The sequence below is a fragment of the Schistocerca piceifrons genome, chromosome 2, assembly GCF_021461385.2.
Source record: "Schistocerca piceifrons isolate TAMUIC-IGC-003096 chromosome 2, iqSchPice1.1, whole genome shotgun sequence".
Lineage (NCBI taxonomy): Eukaryota > Metazoa > Arthropoda > Insecta > Orthoptera > Acrididae > Schistocerca > Schistocerca piceifrons.
The window spans coordinates 754,022,637-754,046,130 of record NC_060139.1 but is presented as its reverse complement, the minus strand read 5'-3'; the positions used below and the strand labels follow the sequence as shown (position 1 = coordinate 754,046,130).

General features: G+C 42.2%; 1 protein-coding gene across 4 annotated transcripts in view; it reads left to right on the top strand.

Annotated features, from left to right (window-relative positions):
* Window positions 1-23,494, top strand: part of LOC124777024 (nuclear pore complex protein Nup93-like) — a 213,281-nt gene that overhangs the window by 170,189 nt on the left and 19,598 nt on the right. For all 4 annotated transcript variants that reach the window (XM_047252278.1, XM_047252279.1, XM_047252280.1 and 1 more), the window contains 2 exons: window positions 742-834; window positions 964-1,200. In XM_047252278.1, coding sequence (XP_047108234.1) covers window positions 742-834; window positions 964-1,200 — 330 coding nt within the window. The remainder of the gene's footprint in view (window positions 1-741; window positions 835-963; window positions 1,201-23,494) is intronic.

Here is a 23,494-nt window from a genome sequence, read left to right as displayed (position 1 = left end):
GTATGTGGGACCTCAACCAAATAGGACTAACAGAGGATAGTGAACGTCTACAGAGAAGAGCAGCACAGATGGTCACAGGTTTCTTTGACCCATGGGATATTGTCAGACAGGTGTTGAAGTAACTAAACTGCCAGGGTCATGAAGATAGAAATGAAGTATTGTGAGAAAGCCTACTTACAGAGTTTCAACAATCAGCTTTAAATAATGACTCTGTAACAATATAATACAGCCTCCTACATATGGCTCCAACAGGGATTGTGAGGACAAAATTAGATTAACCACAGCATGCATAGAGGCATTTAATTCTTCCTGCACTTCATACATGAAGGGAACAAGAAAAAGCTGTAGTAAGTGGTACAATGAGATCCCACAGTGGTCTGCAGAGTATAGGTGTAGATGTGGGTCAGGTTATCATAACCTTAGAACAAGATAAATGAAAGCTAAACACATTATTATGTTGAACACCCCCACACCTCAATGCTCAGTGGAAATGATTTAGAATTTTAAAGACTGTCACTTGTGACTATTACATTGGTCATAAGACACGTACAACGTAATTACGGTCTGATATAAACGACGTAAAAGATTCATGCATAAATTACATTCCCTTACTACAAGTGTTACGCTGATGTTAGTTGTGATTAACTTCAAAACACATTATGGTGCGATCTCAGTTTCATAATAATTGCTGTTGCTTTTTCATTGGTACTTCCATTTATTACTCTTAATATATTGTTACAGATGGATGTAAAGGATGTAATAGAAATGGTCGCAGCAGAGGCTGAGAGGAAAGGCTTGTTTGAAGAAGCCATAAAATTGTACGATTTAGCAGCTGTAAGTAAAATGTTTTTATAGTACACTTCATTAATAAATTTGCTCTTCAACAAAAATTTTTTCATGAGATTTTCTTAATCACTTGTATTAATTTTTTTTATTTTTATCTTTAATTTTATTTTTTTATAGAATCAAGAGAAAGTATTAAGCCTCATGTCATCACTGTTAAGTCAAGTGGTTCATAAAGTTAAAAAACCAAATTCACTGAGAAGCAGGTTACAAGAATATGCATATAGTATAACAAATCGCTATGCAGGACAACCATTTTCCTGTGCTTCTGATACTATATCAACATTTATTGTATTAAGGGATCTTCTGACATTTTTTGACCAATATCATGCACAAGAACATCAGCAAGCTTTAGAGGTAAGTAATCCAATTATCTGCTGTTCACACTCAATGTAAAGTTGTTCTCAAACTCGTGATTGGTCTACGCATTATAGTACTTTCTCAAGTATGATCCTGCTGGACAACTTGGCTAATTATAAGGAGACTTAAACTTAATATGGACTTGCAACCATGATACTTTGACTTAATCAGTGGCATTGTATATTTTGCTAATCAAAACATATGTGCTGAATATCTTTTCTATTGTATCAGTGTCACTGTAAAACAAAATTGCTGTTTGAAACTTGTTGTTAGTGCATGATGGGGAGTGATACAGTACTTTGTAGTTAGAAATTATTTTACAAACAACCTAGTTTCTTTTGTAGATGATGGAAAACTTCAATAGGTGCATATTTCATTGCTTTCTAATCTTAAGACAGATTTAACTGAGAATGGGGTATTCATATGAAGCTCAGGTACTGTAGCCATATTTACCTTTGAGAAAATATTTTATGTGGGAAAAAAAACCTTCTCGTATATTTGACATTTATTATAATGGGAGATAAAACTGAATATTTCTACTTCTTGTAAAGCCTTTAATCCACCAATTGAACCACAATTGAACAGTGCCACATGTCACTTTCAATTTCAAAATTTCACCAAGGAAAATCTGTCAAAGATATCTATAACCACAAAATCACGTTACAAAACACATGTACAGGGAACTGAGTGATGAGGCATTCCCCAAGCAGACTCTGGAGACACATGTAAAAAGTAGGTGCACCCACACTAATTATTTGGGGAAAATTTAATGCCATTGAAAAGTAGGGTCCTTTAGGATTATTATGCAATGTTTCATGAAATGTCTTCATAGCATGTGCCATTGCTCCATGCTCAAGAAAATAGATAAGTAACATCCAATAGCTGATTGAAATTGTATTATCACAGTAACTTTTATGGTGTCTGGAAGAGAACTTGTTTGTTCTAATTTCAAAATTGTGCTACCAACATCCATCCCAGAGACAGAGCAGATGATCCAGAGATAAAGGCATTCTGTAGATCTGCTGTTCATCATCAGTGGAAGTAGCTCTCAACATGTGAAATTTTTCATATTTTGGGTAGTCTTTGTTAATTATTTGAATAAAGCCATGGGTGGAATCAACTATGATACAGGGTGATTCAGTACAATGGGAATGTCTGAAGTTACTAGTGGCAGCACTGCAGGTTCGTGACAGTGAGTAAACAGTCCGCCATTTCAGTAATCATGGATCATTGGAACGGACAACGGCATGCGTCAGCCGTAAAAATGTTTATAAAAACAGTGATAGTTTGGTAGCGGGGCAGAGGGAGTTTTGATGTTTTTATAATTTAGGACGTCATTACACTGTTCCATCGAAACATGCGATAAAATGTTGAATTAACAACTATGAACTGATTGGATCTGCCAACAAGAAGAAACACTGGACTCGCATTCGGGAGGACGATGGTTCAATCCCGCGTCTGGCCATCCTGATTCAGGTTTTCCGTGATTTCCCTAAATCACTCCAGGCAAATGCCGGGATGGTTCCTCTGATAGGGCACGGCCGACTTCCTTCCCCATCCTTCCCTAATCCGATGAGACCGATGACCACGCTGTCTGGTCTCCTTCCCCAAACAACCAAACCAAACCAAACCAAACAAAACAAGAAGAAACCAACAGGATGACCAACAAGTGTGCGTTCCCCAGCAAACATTGATGTTGTACACGAGTCTGTCTTATGGAGCCCACAGTGTTCAATTCATAAGCAAGCAGCAGTGGTTGGAATGTCCCAGGATTGTGTTCACAGAATTCTTCATCCTGATTTAAAATTTCATCCGTACAAACTACAGATGATGCAACAATTGAAGCACAACGATTACCGGTTACAATTAGGATTTTTTCAACAAATGATAACAAAAATAAACAATGACAATGAATTTTTAAAAAAAAGTTGTGAATGTCAGATGAGGCACATTTTCATCTCAGGTTATATGAATAAACAGAACTACCGTTACAGGACAAACACAAATCCTAATGACGGTCATGAGCGCCCTGTACATGCTAGTAAAGTGACAGTATGGTGTGGTGTTTCATCACATGGTATTATTGGACCGTATCTTTTTGCAAATGAACAGGAAACACAGTAACTGTTAACACCGATCGTTACGTGGAGATGTTATGAACTTTCATTGCATCTGCATTGAACAACTTTCCAAACGTTTAAGAAGCCTCGTTTCAACAGAACAGAGAGACATCGCACACTGCACGGCAATCAATGGCATATATGTGAGAATTGTTTGGCAACCATGTGATCTCACAATTTGGTAACATTCCCTGACCCCTTAGACTGCCAGATTTATCCATTTGTGGTTTTTTTTTTTTTTTTTTTTTTTTTTTTTTTTTTTTTTTTTTTTTTTTTTTTTTGGAGCTACCTCAAGATCAAAGTCTACATGACTCGACCAAAAACCCTGGATGAGTTAAAACAGAGAATTCGGGATGCAATTCACAGTATCCCAGCTGAGATGCTGCAACAGTCAATGAGGACACTCAATAGCAGGCTTCACAAATATATTCGTACCGGAGGACGCCATCTAAAGGACGTTAAAAAATGATAAATGCCATCAGTGTTTCGTAAATGGCGAAGTTGTAAGGTTTCAATTACTATGAATGCAATTTCTTTCCTTCATCACTTCTAGTTTTATTGGATTGTGGAAATGTTCCCATTTTCCTGTGTGACTCGGTATTTTGGTTTTCTTGCATACAAATCACTTAACAACAGTATGAGTCTATTTGGTAATTTTTTATGGTAATGAAAATTCCGGGTTGGAAACAATCTAAATGAGTATAGGCTAGCTTTAAGCTGCATACAAATGATGAGTAATTCGCACAAACTCACTTCAATGACATAAGCTATTGCTAATTTCTAGTACTTTCTTAGTGCTCTACTAATATTAGAAAATGCCAATCACTTTTCATTATACCTTCTATATGTCGCGAGTAGCAGTCCATCATTTCCGTATTATAGATATTTTTAATAACTACTTCTTGAAATAGGTGAGGAAATTGATGCAATAGAAGAAAGAACAAAACAGTACACCAAAAAAGCAATAAAGAGGACATAAAAATTGATGTCATGTCCCCAGTTAAAAATAAGAAAAACTGTCGTGGCTTTAAAAAGTAAAAGTTGATATGAGGTGAATAAACACTCCACAAAGATCAAACAGTTGTAGCCCTATAGTATGTAATGTTCTGAGTCACGTACGCAATACATAATTAATTCAGGATGTTTTCCTAGACAGATTAAAATACACCATTGTTAAGGCCTCCCTATGCGAAGGGTGGCTCCACGAATGTCAACAACTATCACCAAATGTTACTCCTTACAACATTTTCTAAAATTTTGTAGAAGTTTATGTACACTACTGGCCATTAAAATTGCTACGCCACGAATATGACGTGCTACAGACGCGAAATTTAACAGACAGGAAGAAGCTGCTGTGATATGCAAATGATTAGCTTTTCAGAGCATTCACACAAGGTTGGCGCCAGTGGCGCCACCTACAACGTGCTGACATGAGGAAAGTTTCCAACCGATTTCTCATACACAAACAGCATTTGACCGGCAATGCCTGGTGAAACGTTGTGATGCCTCGTGTAAGGAGGAGTAAAGTGTACCATCACGTTTCCGACTTTGATGAAGGTCGGATTGTAGCCTATCGCGATTGTGGTTTATCGTATCGCGACATTGCTGCTCGCGTTGGTAGAGATCTAATGACTATTAGCAGAATAAGGAATCGGTGGGTTCAGGAGGGTAATATGGAACGCCATGCTGGATTTCAACGGCCTCGTATCACTAACAGTCGAGATGACAGGCATCTTATCCGCATGGCTGTAATGGATCGTGCAGTCATGTCTCGATCCCTGAGTCAGCAGATGGGGACGTTTGCAACATCTGCACGAACAGTTAGATGGCGTTTTGCAGTAGCATGGACTATCAGCTCGGAGACCATTGCTGCAGTTACCCTTGCCGCTGCAACCCTTGCCGCTGCATCATAGACAGGAGCTCCTGTGAGGGTGTACTCAACGACGAACCTGGATGCACGAATGGCAAAACGTAGTTTATTTGGATGAATCCAGGTTCTGTTTACAGCATCATGATGGTCGCATCCGTGTTTGGCGACATTGCGGTGAATGCACATTGGAAGCGTGTATTCGTCATCGCCATACTGGTGTATCACCCGGCGTGATGGTGTGGGGTGCCCTTGGTTACACGTCTCGGTCACCTCTTGTTCGCACTGACGGCACTTTGAACAGTGGACGTTACATTTCAGATGTGTTACGACCCATGGCTCTACCCTTCATTCAATCCCTGCGAAACCCTACAATTCAGCAGGATAATGCACGACCGCATGTTGCAGGTCCTGCACAGGCGTTTCTGGATACAAAAAACATTCGTCTGCTGCCCTAACCAGTACATTCTCCAGATCTCTCACCAATTTAAAACGTCTGGTCAATGGTGGCCGAGCAACTGGCTCGTCACAATACGCCAGTCACTACTCTTGATGAAATGTGGTATCGTGTTGAAGCTGCATGGGCAGCTGTACCTCTACACGCCACCCAAGCTCTGTTTGTCTCAATGCCCAGGCGTATCGAGGCCGTTATTACGGCCAGAGGCGATTGTTCTGGGTACTGATTTCTCAGGATCTATGCACCTAAATTGCATGAAAATGTAATCACATGTCAGTTCTAGTATAATATATTTGTCCAATGAATACCTCTTTATCATCTGCATTTCTTCTTGGTGTAGCAATTTTAATGGCCAGTAGTGTGTTTCAGGGTTGTCACCTACCTCATAGTATTGGGATTCATACCCCATCGCACTTCTGATTTCAAATTGAACCACTCGACTGAGTCAGGTATTTATATTTCTATGGAGCACATAATAAAATCCCTTAAATGGTGGCATATCAGCTGTTCATATCTTCTGTGACTTATTGAATGCATTTGATTGGGTCAGTCATAATATTCTTTTTGTGAAATTAAGTTTCTATGGAATACATAGTTTGGCACATGGTTGGTTTGGTACTTGTTTAGGCTGATCGAGTAATAAAGAGAGGGATGCCACGTCATCTGAAGTGGGGAATTGAAATGGAAGCCCCACAGGCCTCATTCACAAGCATGTTCCTTTAGGTTAATGATCTGCCATTTTATTTGAATCGGGTCATAATTGTCCTGTTTGTAGATGATATAGTAATAGCATTGTTCTGAAGCTGAGCAAAGAAACACCAACAGAAAAAAGCAAATGATAGTTTGGTGAAAGTTATCAACTGCGTTTGTGCAAATGGGTTAGCTTTTAACTTCACAAAGCGCAGTTCAGCCAGTTTTGTACCATCAAAACTATCTCATTTCCTACTAGTATACCAACCAGAAATAATAAGCAAGGTAGGAAGTTGTAAGTTCTTTGCAGTGCAGACTTATTAAAACTTAATCTGAAAAAACCATGTCGCAGACAATCTAAAACATTTAGGTTCGGCTACTTTTGCTGTAAGAATAATTGCCAACTTTTACTGATTCAGACTGATTTAAAAGCCAGTAAGTTAAGTATTTTGTATGCTGTATTTTCATTCACAGATGTCTTACAGGATCATATTCTGAAGTAACTCCTCAATTACACTAAAAGTATTCATAGCACAGCAGAAAGTAATTAGAACTATGTGTATGATTCACACACACAGAAGTTACAGGCATTTCTTTTAATAGCTGGGAATATTAACCACAATGAGATTTATTCATCTGTATTTGAGAGGTATAGAGAAATTCACAAGTGCCACTAGAGTTTCCAAATTGTCCTGCATTACATTTCAATGGATCTAACTGTGACACAGAAAGGGGTGAAATATGCTGTTATAAAACTCTTTGACAGTCTACCATTGAAATAAAATCTCTAACAGAGACAAGTTTTTTCAGATTAAAGATACACTGACCATCACGAAAAACGCAACACTTGAATTTCAACCTAAAATTGAAATTTATTGTAAATTTTATAATTTTGCGACATTAATCCACTACCTTATGATGGAATATTGTGGTACAATCCCATCTGAGTGTCCAACAATGAAAAAAGAAAGATGATTATAAACAAATTAAGCCAGAGATGCACACTTCAAGGAAATTTTGAGCAAGCTCATAATGGTAATGCATGTCTACTGTGATGTTATACACTTCACAGGCCTCAGGACGATCTCGTGGACCTCTGCTCGCATTATCCAAAGCACATATTGTCACTTCTTGCACCAGTGACGGCATTCAACCTTTCAGGCAGGTTCCTGATTAATGCAGTAAAGTCCTGTTGATGAATCATATCCCATTCTTCCAGGAGGGCACTCTGTAGGTCCTGTAGGGTCTCTGGATAGTGCTGATGGGCTCTTCTCCTCAGCCAGTCCCAAACATGCTTGATAGGATTCAAATCAGGGCTTTGAGCAGGCCAACTCATAGAATGACTCCATGTTTCATTCAAGAACTCTTGCACAATTCTTGCAACTTGTGGATATGGATTGTGTGCATTAGTGTAAAACCATCACCAGTAAATGGAGCGAAAGGCACAACGTGCTCCAGAAGGATATCCTCCACATACTGGTGTGTGGTAAGGTCCCATGCTCCGCAAGACCAAATCCATCCTTGCTGCTGTATTGATTCCTGTGCACACCATCACAGAACCATCCTGAAAAGGCATCCTGCACGAGAATGTACAAGGGGAATACTTCTGCCCTGGCCTTGTCCTGACCCTCTCTCTTCTGTCAGGTGATCGGATGCCAAATCACAACTCATTGATGAACAACTCTTGATCCCATTGTTGTACTGTCCAGCCAAGATGTTCCTTTGTGAAACGTAATTGAGCTGTGCAATGCTCTCTGGCGAGTTCCAGACCTACAGCATGTCTTTTGGACTGAGGATTGGCTTCTTCCAGCCTCTTCAAATGGTTCTTTCACTAACATTGACCCTTCGAACATGGTGGAGTTGATTTCATGTTTCAATAGCGGATGTGTAACGGTTGCAAATAACCAGATGTTGTAAGAAGCAGTCATCTGTCACCATTGTTGCTCTTCTCAGGCCTGTTCCTGGTCTCCTTGCAAAGCCTCCAGTTTCCCTCTACTTTAGTAGTTCTAGAAATCATGGAAGGTGTAGTCCTCAACACTTCTGCAACATAATGCATGCTGCTGCCATCTTTCACCAAAGCAATGGCTTTCGCAGCTTGTTCCAGGCTTAACAGCATTTTTATGCCAGAATGCTGATGATAACAATCACAGAAATACCCCACAAATGTGTGATTTAAAGGGTAAAAATTCAGGGTACAACAAATAGTGCCATAAGAGAGGGAAAACGTTATTCGCTCACATTCCGTGACGTGTTTTCAAGGCTGCACAGGACACAACAATTGAGGCTAGTGCAATAACACTTCATTGTTTGTTTGCAAAGCAACACCATTAGCATAATCTGTCTCAAAAAATTGATTGAAGTGCTTCACTTAGCTGCACAATGATTACACATTGTTTATTGGGTGTTTCGTTTTTCGTCCTGGTCAGTGTATTTCTCCTGAACAACTCCTGCACCAGAGAGGAATTCTTAAATAGAAAAACAAATTAGTCATTTATTCAGAAAAAAAACCTGTAAATGACAAGCATGTAGCCCTGTAAATATTAGGCTTGGTCTAATGGTAAAGTGCATGAACTTGAACTTGAAAGGTCATGGAATCAAATCCTGATCAGACCTCAAAATGTCTGTCTCCTTTCTGCTAACTTTCAGATCTCAGTGGTGCGAAGATAAGCTTGGAGCAACACTTGGTTCAGAATCTATTAATTAAACGTTGTCTTGTAGTATTACAGGAGCAGGTAAGGCCACACAAGTTGCTGAAGTGGCATCAAATTGTGAGACTTGCACCAGGCATCTGAACATCCCTCTTGATGGAGTCGGATCCAATATTGCCATACGACTATTAAAAAAAATGCGTGCTATATTTGTTCAGTTGACACATTCCATAACATGATGTTTATTGTTAATATGGATCTGTGGAGCAGGTAACCAACCAACCAAAACTTGGTCTTGTGCAACTTCTGCACCAACATGACAACGGTCTAGCTCACCACACGGCATAAACAAAGTTTCTGCTGGTGGAGTCTAAATTCGTGACATTTCCTCATCCACACTAGAGCCCTGCTGTAGCTCCATGCAATTTCTTCCTGTTCCCAAAATCAAAGGACCCTTCTACAGTCATTGAGATAATTTTCCAGAATCTATGTATATGATGCATGTTTGAGGACTTCATGAAATAAGCCCATTGTGGAGTCTTCACTAAGTGGCAGAACAAATGCTGTAGTGAGTGAAGCATAGGTCAGAGTACTTTGAAAAGATATAAAGATACAAATATCAGTAGCTGTCTGGAGAAATTGATGTAACTGCTATTTCCATTGATGATGAACTGTTGGAGGATGGAGGTAATGTTGTCACAGTTACATGAAAAAAATTTTTTGTTGCCCTATGACTAAAGCTAGTGGTAATGTATTTTTCCAGCATAAAGTAAGTTTAAACACAAAATTTTTTTATAGCCTTCTGATGGTGTCAGGAATAAGATGAGAAATTGGACACACTATGTTCACTTCTAATGGTGTTTTGACGATAAGAAGCGATGTGAATTTGGATTGCAATATTCACACCTCTCTCACATCGGTTGACTTATTTGATCTGCACAGCCAATCTTCTTCTCTGGATTGCCAGCTCCGTCGATCTCAAAGACCTTCTTCTCTGTAGAATAATGCTGGTTATGGGAATTTATAAGACTCACTCTCTTTTTGAAATAATTTAGTACTCGAAGAATACTTTTAGTTCAGTCATGATGTATTTCAACTTCCACAAGTAACATATTCACCATTTCTCACATTAATATTCAAATGGTTACAAGTCAACCGATTCATCTTGCGTTAAAATCGATTAAATAAATCTGCAATATATTTGGTTTAACAACCACATAATATATGAACAGTCTTGCTTCTATTAAGACCAACACCTGAAGTACAATTAACAGTTTTCAACTGTTCTTCTTTTTTCGCATTACAATAATCTATAATATAAAACACCATAAGATACATAAACACTCCTTGTTCTTCCAATACAACTTCCATGGCACAAGCGGCAAACACTTGTCTATGCTGTTAGGTCGTCACGTATACCTTGTGCTCATGGCTCCTTTCCAGCCTGCACACACAAGCATGTGTTGCGCAGTATGTAGGCTCTCTCACACTTATTTTTAAAATATCGTGTGTTCGAGACGGTAGAAGGATGAGTGGTTCTAGAATTTACACAGAAATTCTTGAAGCACTACATATCCCTCCCCTCAGCTCGTACACACGATATTTTATACATTTTCATTATGTACATTAGTATTACATATAACAATTCATATTTCAGAAGTATGCATTCCAGATTTTTTTTATTAACCACGCATAACCCTTTTATTTTTTCATTTTACTTTGACTATAAAACCAGAGTATTTCACTCAATGTTGGAGTCAATTCTTTTATATGTAGGAGTCATCGAGCCTAAACCTTCGGTTTCCAATCACAAGCTCCAGGTGTTCATGACACTTGAGTATTTTACTCTTTATTCTAATTCTTTGTACTGCTTCTTTAGTATGTAACAGCCTCATTAATTATAGACTGTTTGTAGTCTGGAGGAACTCTGGCAAATGAAACTGTTCTTCTCGACACTTGTAAACTCACATAAATAATAATAATGATAATAATAATAATAATAATAATGCTAGTGGAATATAGAAGTCAAACTTACCAGAATAATTTCTATAAAATGTGTCACTTCTGTCACAATACTGTCTTCTTCCCCAATGATCAGTACCTATACCTTATATGTGGGTTGACCCTATGAGTGCACTTCTTCCTCCCTTTCTGGTAGGTACGCCCCATCATAAAACATCTCTATTCATCAGGCCACAGGTCGTCCTATTTCTATGTAGGTACACCTGCCCTATATCCTTAGCAAATGCCGGGTACGCCCCCCTTATCCTTTGTGAGTGGGCCTCATGGTACACTGCCCTAGTATACATCTTTATGTATACTATAATTAAATATTTCCTGGTAAAATAAAAATCTATTTTACACTTCACTCTCACTTATTAATACTTCATTTAGTCCGTGGAGCCCTCGTGTACTTTTAGACTTCTTTACTCTTAACAGATACTATGTATACCTATACTTCGACCCGACATTCCTCAATAATTATCACAATCGATTCCTCTTTGGTTTATACTCTATTTCCTTACTCACACCTCCTTGTTACATACCCGACGTGGAATCCTTTTAGTTTTTTATAGGCCTATGTATATATATTTTCCTATATATATATATATAAGCGCAGTGTAGGACTGCCACAGTGAACAACAATGTGTGCATATGGAATCCTTTTATTTTTTATATGTGTGTGTGGATGGATATGTGTGTGTGCGAGTGTATACCCGTCCTTTTTTCCCCCTAAGGTAAGCATTTGTAGACTTAGAGAAAGCTTTTGACAACGTTAACTGGAATACTCTCTTTCAAATTCTAAAGGTGGCAGGGGTAAAATACAGGGAGCGAAAGGCTATTTACAATTTGTACAGAAACCAGATGGCAGTTATAAGAGTCGAGGGACATGAAAGGGAAGCAGTGGTTGGGAAAGGAGTGAGACAGGGTTGTAGCCTCTCCCCGATGTTATTCAATCTGTATATTGAGCAAGCAGTAAAGGAAACAAAAGAAAAATTCGGAGTAGGTATTAAAATTCATGGAGAAGAAGTAAAAACTTTGAGGTTCGCCGATGACATTGTAATTCTGTCAGAGACAGCAAAGGACTTGGAAGAGCAGTTGAACGGAATGGACAGTGTCTTGAAAGGAGGATATAAGATGAACATCAACAAAAGCAAAACGAGGATAATGGAATGTAGTCAAATTAAATCGGGTGATGCTGAGGGGATTAGATTAGGAAATGAGACACTTAAAGTAGTAAAGGAGTTTTGCTATTTAGGGAGTAAAATAACTGATGATGGTCGAAGCAGAGAGGATATAAAATGTAGACTGGCAATGGCAAGGAAATCGTTTCTGAAGAAGAGAAATTTGTTAACATCGAGTATAGATTTAAGTGTCAGGAAGTCGTTTCTGAAAGTATTTGTATGGAGTGTAGCCATGTATGGAAGTGAAACATGGACGATAACCAGTTTGGACAAGAAGAGAATAGAAGCTTTCGAAATGTGGTGCTACAGAAGAATGCTGAAGATAAGGTGGGTAGATCACGTAACTAATGAGGAGGTATTGAATAGGATTGGGGAGAAGAGAAGTTTGTGGCACAACTTGACTAGAAGAAGGGATCGGTTGGTAGGACATGTTTTGAGGCATCAAGGGATCACAAATTTAGCATTGGAGGGCAGTGTGGAGGGTAAAAATCGTAGAGGGAGACCAAGAGATGAATACACTAAGCAGATTCAGAAGGATGTAGGTTGCAGTAGGTACTGGGAGATGAAGAAGCTTGCACAGGATAGAGTAGCATGGAGAGCTGCATCAAGCCAGTCTCAGGACTGAAGACCACAACAACAACAACAAGGTAAGTCTTTCCGCTCCCGGGATTGGAATGACTCCTTACCCTCTCCCTTAAAACCCACATCCTTTCGTCTTTGCCTCTCCTTCCCTCTTTCCTGATGAGGCAACAGTTTGTTGCGAAAGCTTGAATTTTGTGTGCGTGTTTGTTTGTGTGTCTGTCGACCTGCCAGCACTTTCATTTGGTAAGTCACATCATCTTTGTTTTTAGATATATTTTTCCTACGTGGAATGTTTCCCTCTATTATAACCAACAAAAATGATGTGACTTACCAAACGAAAGTGCTGGCACGCCGATAGACACACAAACATACACACAAAATTCAAGCTTTCGCAACAAACTGTTGCCTCATCAGGAAAGAGGGAAGGAGAGGGAAAGACGAAAGGATGTGGGTTTTAAGGGAGAGGGTGAGGAGTCATTTCAATCCCGGGAGCGGAAAGACTTACCTTAGGGGGGAAAAAAGGACGGGTATACACTCGCGCGCACACACACACATATTCATCCACACATATACAGACACAAGCAGACATATTTAAAGACCTGCTTAACTTTAGCTCTGATTTCTGGTAAGAAGTGTGCCTGAATGTATGCGTAGTCCTCTTCTGACCCACTTTTTTATAATTTCTCAGTGGTTTTGTTTGGTTATTGCCACATTTTCCAGTTGATATGAACCTAAACGTGTATTAGGAGAAGACAGGTTTTCTTTCTTTCATTAAATTTATTATAGAACACTTGCACTAATAGCCATTTCGTTTGTTTTAGTTTGTATACCTATTATAACCATGAGCTCATTAATTCAGACCCACTTAAACTTCTTTATTAAGAAGAAAAAAGTTGAATATACATCACTAGTGTATTGAGTCACAAGAAACAGTGTTTGATCTCACAGTTTGAACAAAAGTAATATAACACAGCCATGCATTTTGCTCAGTCTGTTATCAAAGCAAGTGGAAAGTCCATTTAGTTTTAACCACAGGAAATTTAGTGTTTAAATCACAAAGAATGGTAAATCAGTAATTGTATGAAAGAGTCTAATAACGAAGCCATTGTGTTGTGTGTTCTCAAGTATTATTAATCACTCAAGTGTAGAGGGAATCGGAAGGTTATGCCAAAAGTTTTCCGGAGAAATTGAGAATTTTTTTCGTTTACAACTAGCTGAGTATCTGGTGTTGTCTTCGGTGTTTGTGTTTATTCCAGTTCTATTAGTCCATCTCCTCATCCCCCTATCTGTCCACCTCCTCCTCTCCCCCCTGTCCACCTCCTTCTCTCCCCCCTGTCCACCTCCTTCTCTCCCCCCTGTCCACCTCCTTCTCTCCCCCCTCTCTATCCAACCCCTCCTCCCCCATGTCCATTTCCTCTTGCCACCCCCCCCTCTATCTCCCCCCCCCCTTCCCTCCTCCTCCTCCATCTGCTACTACACCCTCTCTCTGTCTCTGTTCATCTCTTCCTTCTCCCTTCTCTCTCCATGTTGCTCGTAACCCTATAGGAGGTTGCTGGTTCTCATCCCCACATTATTTTTTTCCAGATAATAAGTAATATGTGTACCAAGTTTGTTTGAAATCAGTTCAGGGGTTTAGGCTTTGCCCACAAACGCGCATTTGACGCACGCTCCACATATATTCCACACACATTTGTACACTTATTTCACTGTATTTATAGCTAATTTCGCCCTGCAGTTTCATTTCAACGTAGCTCAATGTTTAAGACTTCATGTTCCCCGAATTTTGTGTTGAAGGTGATATAATTTTGCATGTACATCCAGTGGTATATGTGGATACTTTCTGCGAAATGTGTTGCGAATAGAGTTAGTAGTAAAGAAGTAACAAATTAGAAGGTCATGCCTGACACAGAAGTTTTACTATGTGAACAACAAGAATGTAGCTGTGGTAACCCACTTGGGTACCTCATAGACTTTGGGTTCGTCATCACACGACTGGCACATGTGATGTGAAAGTCACTCCACATCTACTATTGCGAAGTGTTGCCGCCAGGGAGAGACATTGTGACTGAGTGACAGCTGCACAGGTGCCTCTCAGCACCACCTACAACATGCCATCTACATGTGCGATTGCCACCCAACTCTGCTCCTCCTCATTGTGCAGTTTACTACCCTAGCTAGAACTGTGCTGTATCTGTCTTGCAATGTGCTATGCCATACATTGTATCCATTATGAATTACTGTCCAGTGAGATCCTTAAATATAATTTTTCTGGAGTGTCGTCTTGTGTTTTTATGTTGTGCAAAGTCTTGCAGAGGTATGAAAGTAATGTAAAGTTTGTTGCAAGTCACTAAGTGCTCTTATTCTCAAATACTGGATGAATATAGTCTGGGTATTTGCAGATTATGAGCTGCGATACTTTATCAGCACCATCCCTACACCTTTCCCCCCTGTAGGTCCGGGGGTTAGAATAGACCCAAGGTATTCCTGCCTGTCGTAAGAGGCAACTAGAAGGAGTCTCACAGTTTTCAGCCCTACGAGTTCAGGTCCCATTCTATGGTTTGACCTGCCACTTTCAAAATTCTACGGAAGTGTGGGCCATATGCCTGCCACTTTGAAAATCCTACAGAAGTGCGGGCCATATGGGGAAGGACACCTTACATGATGCACGAGTGCCCTAAGATTCGATCTCCTGAATCTCTTGTCAAGGCTTTGCATCTCCACCTGCAATTCAACTATTTGAGTAAGGACACTTTCCGGGGTATGTGATCTTCTTCTGTCGTCTCCTGTCCTCTTTCGCCCCCATGACAATATTGGATTTCTCTACACCCAATGTCCAGCACGGTAGCCAGTCCGTTGTGGTGGGGCTATCATGTACCCATTTGGTGGTAGCCCCGTGACAACACAGGGATCGCACTACTGTTGCCTGAGCTGTTAACTCCCCACATATGCCAAGGAGTAGATGCCTGTCTTCCTGGGGCATCAGGACTCCCAGCAGTGGCCATAATGCCAGTTGGCCTTTGCTGTGGCTAGGTGGCACCTGTGGGGAGAGCCCCTGATCGGAGTGGGTGGCATCAGGGTGGATGACCCGCAATGAAGCGGACTAAGTCATCTCTTGCTGGTGACCGTATGGCACCTGCAGTCTCTAAGAAGGGCAAGACAGAATACAATGCTGACAGGTATGAGCCTAAATCGTTTCCCTCCCTTGTTACACCATGAGAGGAACATAGAGCTACAGAACGGAGGGAGCAATATTTGCCTTGGTCGTTAGTGTGTAACAGAACTGATGGGAACTCTTTCCTACTGACGAAGCTGTAATTTTTCATTGAACACCTTGAGGATAAGTTCGGAGAAGTGACAGTGCTGTCAAAGGTGGGAAACAGCACAGTCTTGATTCAGACAGCATCCCCAGCCAAATCCCAAGCAATACTCGTCTGTGACAAGCTGGGTGATATTCCTGTTTCTGTCACTCCCCATAAAAGTCTCAATATGGTCCAGGAGATTACTTTCCATTGTGACCTACTCTTGCAGTCTGACGACGAGCTCAGTGCCAATTCAGAACGGCGGGGTATTCATTTCATCCAGCACTTTTGCAGGGGACCCAAAGACAACAGGGCTGCTACTGGTGCCTTCGTCTTGGCCTTTGAGGGTGATTCATTGCCTGAAAAGGTCAAGGTGATGGTTTACCGTTGTGACATTAAACCATACGTCCCACCCCCTATGCGGTGCTTTAAGTGCTGGAAGTTTGGGCACATGTCTTCCCACTGCACTTCCAGCGCCACATGTTGAGACTGCGGACGTCTACTGCACCCAGATACTCCATGTGCGCCACCTCCCACTTGCATCAACTGTGGCGAGCACCACTCCCCTGCTTGCCAGAGTGCCCAGTACTCCAAAAGGAGCAGAAAATGATGTAGTGCAAGACCCTGGACCAGTTAACTTACAGAGACTAAACGTAAATTTGAAAGATTGCACCCCATTCGGTTGACATCGACATACGCTGCAGCTACATCACCATCACCATCGCCGTCCCAAGTGCCAGTGGTTCCTCACTCTGTACCACAAACACTGGGCACTTCGGGCCACCAGAATACATCCACCCCCTTGGTGGTAGGGGGCAAATCTTCCTCCGTTGCTCCCAAAGCACCTACTTCGGGAGCAAGGCCCCCCAAACACAGGGGACATCAGTCCCCTCCCCCCTACCAGAGAAGCAACAGCCTCCTCCGGCTCCTCTCGTGCGGAAGGGATCCCTTAGGGCCCTCTCTTCCAAGGTCTCCACTAATGCCATGGCGAACACTCGCCAGTGGCTCAAGGAGCCAAAAACTGCCAGACGAAGAGTGTCGCGGTCTTCCTCCGTGCCTGATGCTGCTTTGGAGAAATCTTCCCAGCAAGCCCCTAAAGAGAAGCGAGAGAGAAAGCAAACTAAGCAGTCTGCTAAGAAACAGGACCCTCTGGTGGCCCCAACACCACCACTCCCTGTCAATTCTGCATCTGAGGATGCAGTGGAGATCTTAGCATCTCCGGTGGACCTGGATCTCACTGATGCCTCATCCACCATAGAAGTGGTTACAAATACTCAGTTAGAGGCACCAGGTGATCCTGAGACATAACCTGCCTCCTTGCGCACTTCATGCCTTCCCAGCCTTATGATAACATCATCCTCCAGTGAAATTGCGGCGGTTTTTTCCACCACCTGGCTGAGCTACAGCAGCTGTTAAGCTTTACACCTGCTTTCTGCATTGTCCTCCAGGAAACCTGGTTCCCGGCAATGCGGACCCCTGCCCTCCATGGCTACAGGAGATATTACAGGAACTGTAGCAACTATAATCGAGTGTCAGGTGGAGTTTGTGTCTATGTCCTGAACTCAGTATGCAGTGAACCAGTGCCCCTTCAAACCCCTCTTGAAGCTGTGGCTGTCAGGATAAGGCCGACACAGGAAATCACTGTCTGCAACATATATCTTCCCCCAGATGGTGCAGTACCCCCGAATGCACTGGCTGCACTGATTGATCAACTCCCTAAACCTTTCCTACTTTTGGGAGATTTTAACACACTCTTGTGGGGTGGCCGAAGCAGAGATGTTGAAACTACTGGGGCCACCACACTTTTCAGTGTGGCACATGGCACATATTCAGCCATTGATCTCTCGGTTTGCAGTCCTGGCCTTCTCCCATCTATCTACTGGAGAGCATGTGACGACCTGTGTGGTAGTGACTACTTCCGCATCTTCCTGTCACTGCCCTGGCGTCAGGCCCACAGACGCCTGCCCAGATGGGCTTTAAACAAGGCAGACTGGGAAACTTTCACCTCAGTTGTCACTGTTGAATCTCCCTCACAAAGTAACATCGATGTGGTGGTTGAGCAGGTAACTACAACGATCGTTTCTGCAGTGGAAAACGCGATCTCTCGTTCTCTAGGGTGCCCCCTGCGAAAGACAGTCCCTTGATGGTTGCCAGAAGTCGCTGAGGCATAAGCGGCATCCTCCCTGGAGCACCTTATAGCTTTTAAATGGCTCCGTGCCCGCATTCATCATCTTATCAAAAGGTTGAAACAGCAGTGTTGGGAGAGGTACGTGTTGACCATTGGGTGCGGTATGTCACCTTCCCAAGTCTGGGCAAGGACGAAACAAGCTTTTGGGTACCACACCCCAACAGGTGTTCCTGCTGTTAACATAAATGGCGTGTTATGTACCGACGCAAACCCAATTGCCGAGTACTTTACTGAGCACTATGCTCACGCCTCTGCATCGGTGAATTACCCCCCAGCCTTTTGCACACTCAAACGGCGGATGAGAGAGTCCTCTCATTCATTACACGCCATAGTGAACCCTTTAACGCCCCATTTACAGAGTGGAAGCTCCTCAGTGCCCTTGCACATTGCCCCGACACAGCTCCTGGGCCTGATCGGATCCACAGTCAGATGATTAAACATCTCTCGTGTGACTACAAGCAACATCTCCTCGTGATCTTCAATCGGATCTGGTGCGATGGCATCTTTCCATCACACTGGCAGGAGAGCACCATCATACCAGTCCTCAAACCTAGCAAAAACCTGCTTGATGTTGATAAACATCGGCCCATCAGCCCAACGAACATTGTTTCGAAGCTGCTGGAACATATGGTGTGTCGGCGGTTGGGTTGGGTCCTGGAGTCACGTGGCCTACTGGCTCCATGCCAGGGCGGCTTCCGCCTGGGTCGCTCTTCCACTGATAATCTTATGTTCCTCGAGTCTGCCATCCGAACAGCCTTTTCCAGGCGCCATCACCTTGTTACCGTCTTTTTTGATTTATGAAAAGCGTATGACACCACCTGGCGACATCATATCCTTGGCACATTATACGAGTTGGGTATCCGAGGCCCGCTCCTGATTTTTTTTTTATCCAGAATTTCCTGTCACTTCATAATTTCCATGTCCAAGTCGGTGCCTCCCATAGTTCCCCCCATATCCAGGAGAATGGGATGCCACAGGGCTCTGTATTGAGTGTATCTCTATTTTTAGTGGCCATTAACGGTCTAGCAGCCGCTGTAGGGCTGTCCGTCTCAACCCTCTCTGTATGCAGATGACTTCCGCATTTCATACTGCTAAACCAGTACTGGCGTTGCTGAGCGGCACCTACAGGGAGCCATCCACAAGGCGCAGTCATGGGCTCTAGCCCACGGTTTTCAGTTTTAGGCCGCAAAGTCGTGTGTTATGCACTTCTGTCGGCATCGTACCGTTCATCCGGAACCAGAACTTTACCTTAGTGATGACCTCCTCACTGTAGTGGCGATTTTTAGGACTGGTTTTCGACACCCGATTGACTGGGCTGCCTCACATTTGTCAGATTAAGCGGAAGTGCTGGCAGCATCTCAATGCCCTCTGCTGCCTAAGCAACGCCAACTGGGGTGCAGATCGCTCTACGCTGCTGCAGCTATACAGAGCCCTTGTTCAATCCCGCCTTGACTATGGGTGTCTGGTTTATGGTTCGGTAGCGCCCTCAGTGTTGCGTTTACTTGACCTAGTGCACCACTGTGGCATTCAACTAGCGACGGGAGTTTTTTGGGACGAGTCCAGTGACCAGTGTCCTTGCGAAGGCTGGAGTTCCTCCATTGCAGGTCAGGCGTGCACAACTGCTCGCCATTGCACACGTTTGTAGTTCTCCTGTGCATCCGAATTACAGTCTCCTTTTCTCATCCACAGCGGTTCATCTCCCACATCGGCGGCCTCGGTCAGGGCTTACAATTGCAGTTTACATCTGATCTTTTCTATCTGAACTAAAGTCCTTGCGTTTACCACCTGTACTCAAGGTCCAATTGCGTACACCTCCATGGTGTACACCTAGGCCACGGCTTCGCCTGGACCTTTCACATGGCCCAAAGGACTCAGTTCACCTCGCGGCTCCACTTTCACTTCACATCTTGTACCGAGGCCATGAAGTGATTTACACCAACAGCTCGATGGCTGATGGTCACGTCGGCTTCGCGTATGTCCATGGAGGACATATGGAACAGCATTCCTTGCCCAATGGCTGCAGTGTTTTCACTGCAGAGCTGGTGGCTATATGTCGTGCTCTTGAGCACATCCGTTCATTCTCTGAAAAGTTGTTTCTTCTGTGTACTGACGTCTTGAGCAGCCTACAAGCTATTGACCAGTGCTATCATCGTCATCCTTTGGTAGCAACCATCCAGGAGTCCATCTGTCCCTGGAACGGTCCGGTAGTCCAGTGGTGTTTGTGTGGACCCCAGGATACATCGGAATCCAAGGCAATGAACTTGCTGACAGGCTACACAGAAACCGCCTATGGAGATCGACATTCCAATAACTGACCTGCATTCATTTTTACGTCACCAGATTTTTCAGCTTTGGGAGACGGAATGGCAGTCTCAGTACGAACAACAAACTGTGTGTCATTAAGGAGATTACGAATGTGTGGCAGTCCTCCATGCGGGCCTCTCGCAGGGACTCTGTGGCTCTCTGCCGGCTCCACACTGGCCATGCTTGGGCGACCATGGCTACCTCCTGCGCCCTGAAGAACTGCCTTAGTGTCGATGCGGTGCCCGGTTGAAAGTGGCCCATATTCTGGTGTCCTCTCCCACTTTGACTGCCCTGAGACGAAATCTTCAGTTACTGGACTCGTTGCTGCTAATTTTATCTGACAATGCGTCATCAGCTGATTTAGTTTCAAGTTTTATTCGTGAGGGTGGGTTTTATGATTTGATGTAAATTTTAGCACATGTCCTTTGTCCCTCAGTGTCCTCCACCCTAGTGCTTTTAGGGTGGAGGTTTTAATGTGTTGCAGAATGGCTGGCTTCTCCTTTTTATTCGATGGTCAGCCAGCCATGGTAATCTGTTATGTCGTTTTAATCTCTTTTATCTGTTTCTTGCATTTCCGCGATTTTCTTCTCCCCTTTATTCCATTTTTTTTTTTTTTTTTTTTTTTTTTTTTTTTTTTTTTTTTTTTTTTTTTTTTTTTTTTGTGCCCTTTCGTCATTCTTGTGGTTTTTCCTTTCTCTCCATTGTGTGTTGTGAGTCTTGCTTGTTTTATTCTCACCCTTGTGGCATTGTTTTATTTGGAACAAGGGACCGATGACCTGGCTGTTTGATCCCTTTCCCCCTCTTTTAAACAAACAAACCAACCAACCATACACCTTTAAGAGGGAGGGGATTCTTACCCCAACAGAGTTTCTTTCCAGACAGTAACAGATCTGTGTGCTGAGTTCAAATCGATCCAGTGGTTTAGGAGATGATGTGGAACACACACACACACACACACACACACACACACACACACACACACACACACACTCTTTTATAATATGTATATAATTGTTACTACTTTTCTAAATACACTCCACAAGCACTTACACATCTTTCCTTCCTTTGAAACCATTTTGAAAATGTCTGTCAAAGCTTCTTTAGAGAAACCACTTGGACCACTGTTGTATGCCCCATTAGCCTCTTCATCAGATGAAAAATGCTGCCCATGAATTTTTTCCCCGTCATCTTCGGGAACAGGAAGAAGTCAAACGTGTCAGGTCAGGTGACTAAGGTCGGTGCAGTAACACTCGCATTTTTTCTTCTCCAATAAGTCCATTGTTCTGGCAGCCATGTGTGCTGAGGCTCTGTTGTAATGCAGAAGAAGGTGCCCACTTATTAACTTTGTGTGCTGTGACCTCCACGTGGTGAGCTCTTTCAGCTGACATTGTCACATGCCTCTTATAATTGAGTATCCAAGGTGAGATGACCTATCTTGGTGAAGGAAGTGGCCACCAATCTTCTTCTCATTGCTTCTTCTTCACTTCTGTGAAATTTTATGGATGGTTCATCATCTGGAAAGTACTTTACTCTTCATTTCGGGGTCATAATGGTTCACTCATATTTTGTCAGCTGTGGGAATAAGGTAAGTCATTGTACTGCCTTCATCGAATTTTTCAAACATAAAATGATGCAACTCAATTCTTAAGTGTTTTTGGGCTTCTATCGGGGAATGTGGCACTCAGCAGGCACATCCTCTTGGTTTGCCTAAATGGTCACGAACGATGGTCTCTGCCATGTTTCATCCAATATTTAAGGTTACTTCAGTGTTACGGAATGTTAGATGACGATCGTTTCCATCGTTTTCTGGAGTCATTACCATTGCTGGGTGACGACAACGAGGCTAATTGTCAACAGACTTCTACCCCCTGGAAAATTCGAAAAACCACTTTCTAATGGTGGTCCTGGAAGGCGCAGACTCGCCAAAAACATAAACCAGAGAAAATTGGCTTTCTTCTGTTTTTAACTTATTTTTATAGTTGTACACTGTGACTCAGCGTTGCCTGCATCTTCACTCACCATTCACAGCAAGTTTTGAAATCTAGTGATGGGGAACTGCTGCACACAAGTTCCAAGATCTGAAAGCTGTGCTAATTCAAACTGAAATAATTCCATTGTTGTCAGACTTCGGGTTTAAGAGCTGCTGAAAATGTCCGGCACAGTGCTTGCATAAAATTTTAAACAGAGCTAAAGGATTTAGCACCCCCATTGTTCAGTCATTGCAAGAGTATCAGGGAAATTCTGGACTAACTAAAGCGAGAAATGTTACAAGAAACATGTGAAACAGCGTAGAAAACACAATTTCAAAATTTTGAGATCTCGCATTATAAGTCAAGAACCATTTCACTTTCTCCTTTAGATTTGTATTCAAATAAGAGAAATTTTGGGCCTATCAACCATTCCCAGCATCCCATTTGTAAATGGAACAGGAATTTAAATAATAATAATAATAATAATAATTCTAATCCCTGCACCCTCTGCGAATCACTGTATGAGAACACGTAGAGCGAAATTATTGTAGATATGGAGTTAAAAGTGAATAATAACTATCTACCCACTGACAACTGAGCTAAGCTGCCCTACTTATGTAATGCCGTCAAGTATACATCCATTGAGTGACACCGAAAATATAATTATGTCGTACTGGTGTTTTTTCCTTGTATGTTAATTTGTGCCTGTAATTCTTTTAGTTGATTCAAGTGATCCCTTACTACATAAAATACTGTGACTTCAAATAACAATCATTATTTCTAATAGAAATTGCAGTTGTTATTTAATGTCATCAAGATTTTTTTAGATAGTAAGGGATCACTTTCTAAAGGACATGCAACTCTGCTGTAGGGTTAAATGATGACGATGTCCTCTTGGGTAAAATATTCTGGAGGTAAAATAGACCCCCCATTCACATCTTCAGGTGGAGACTACTCAGGAGGATGTCATCATCAGGAAAA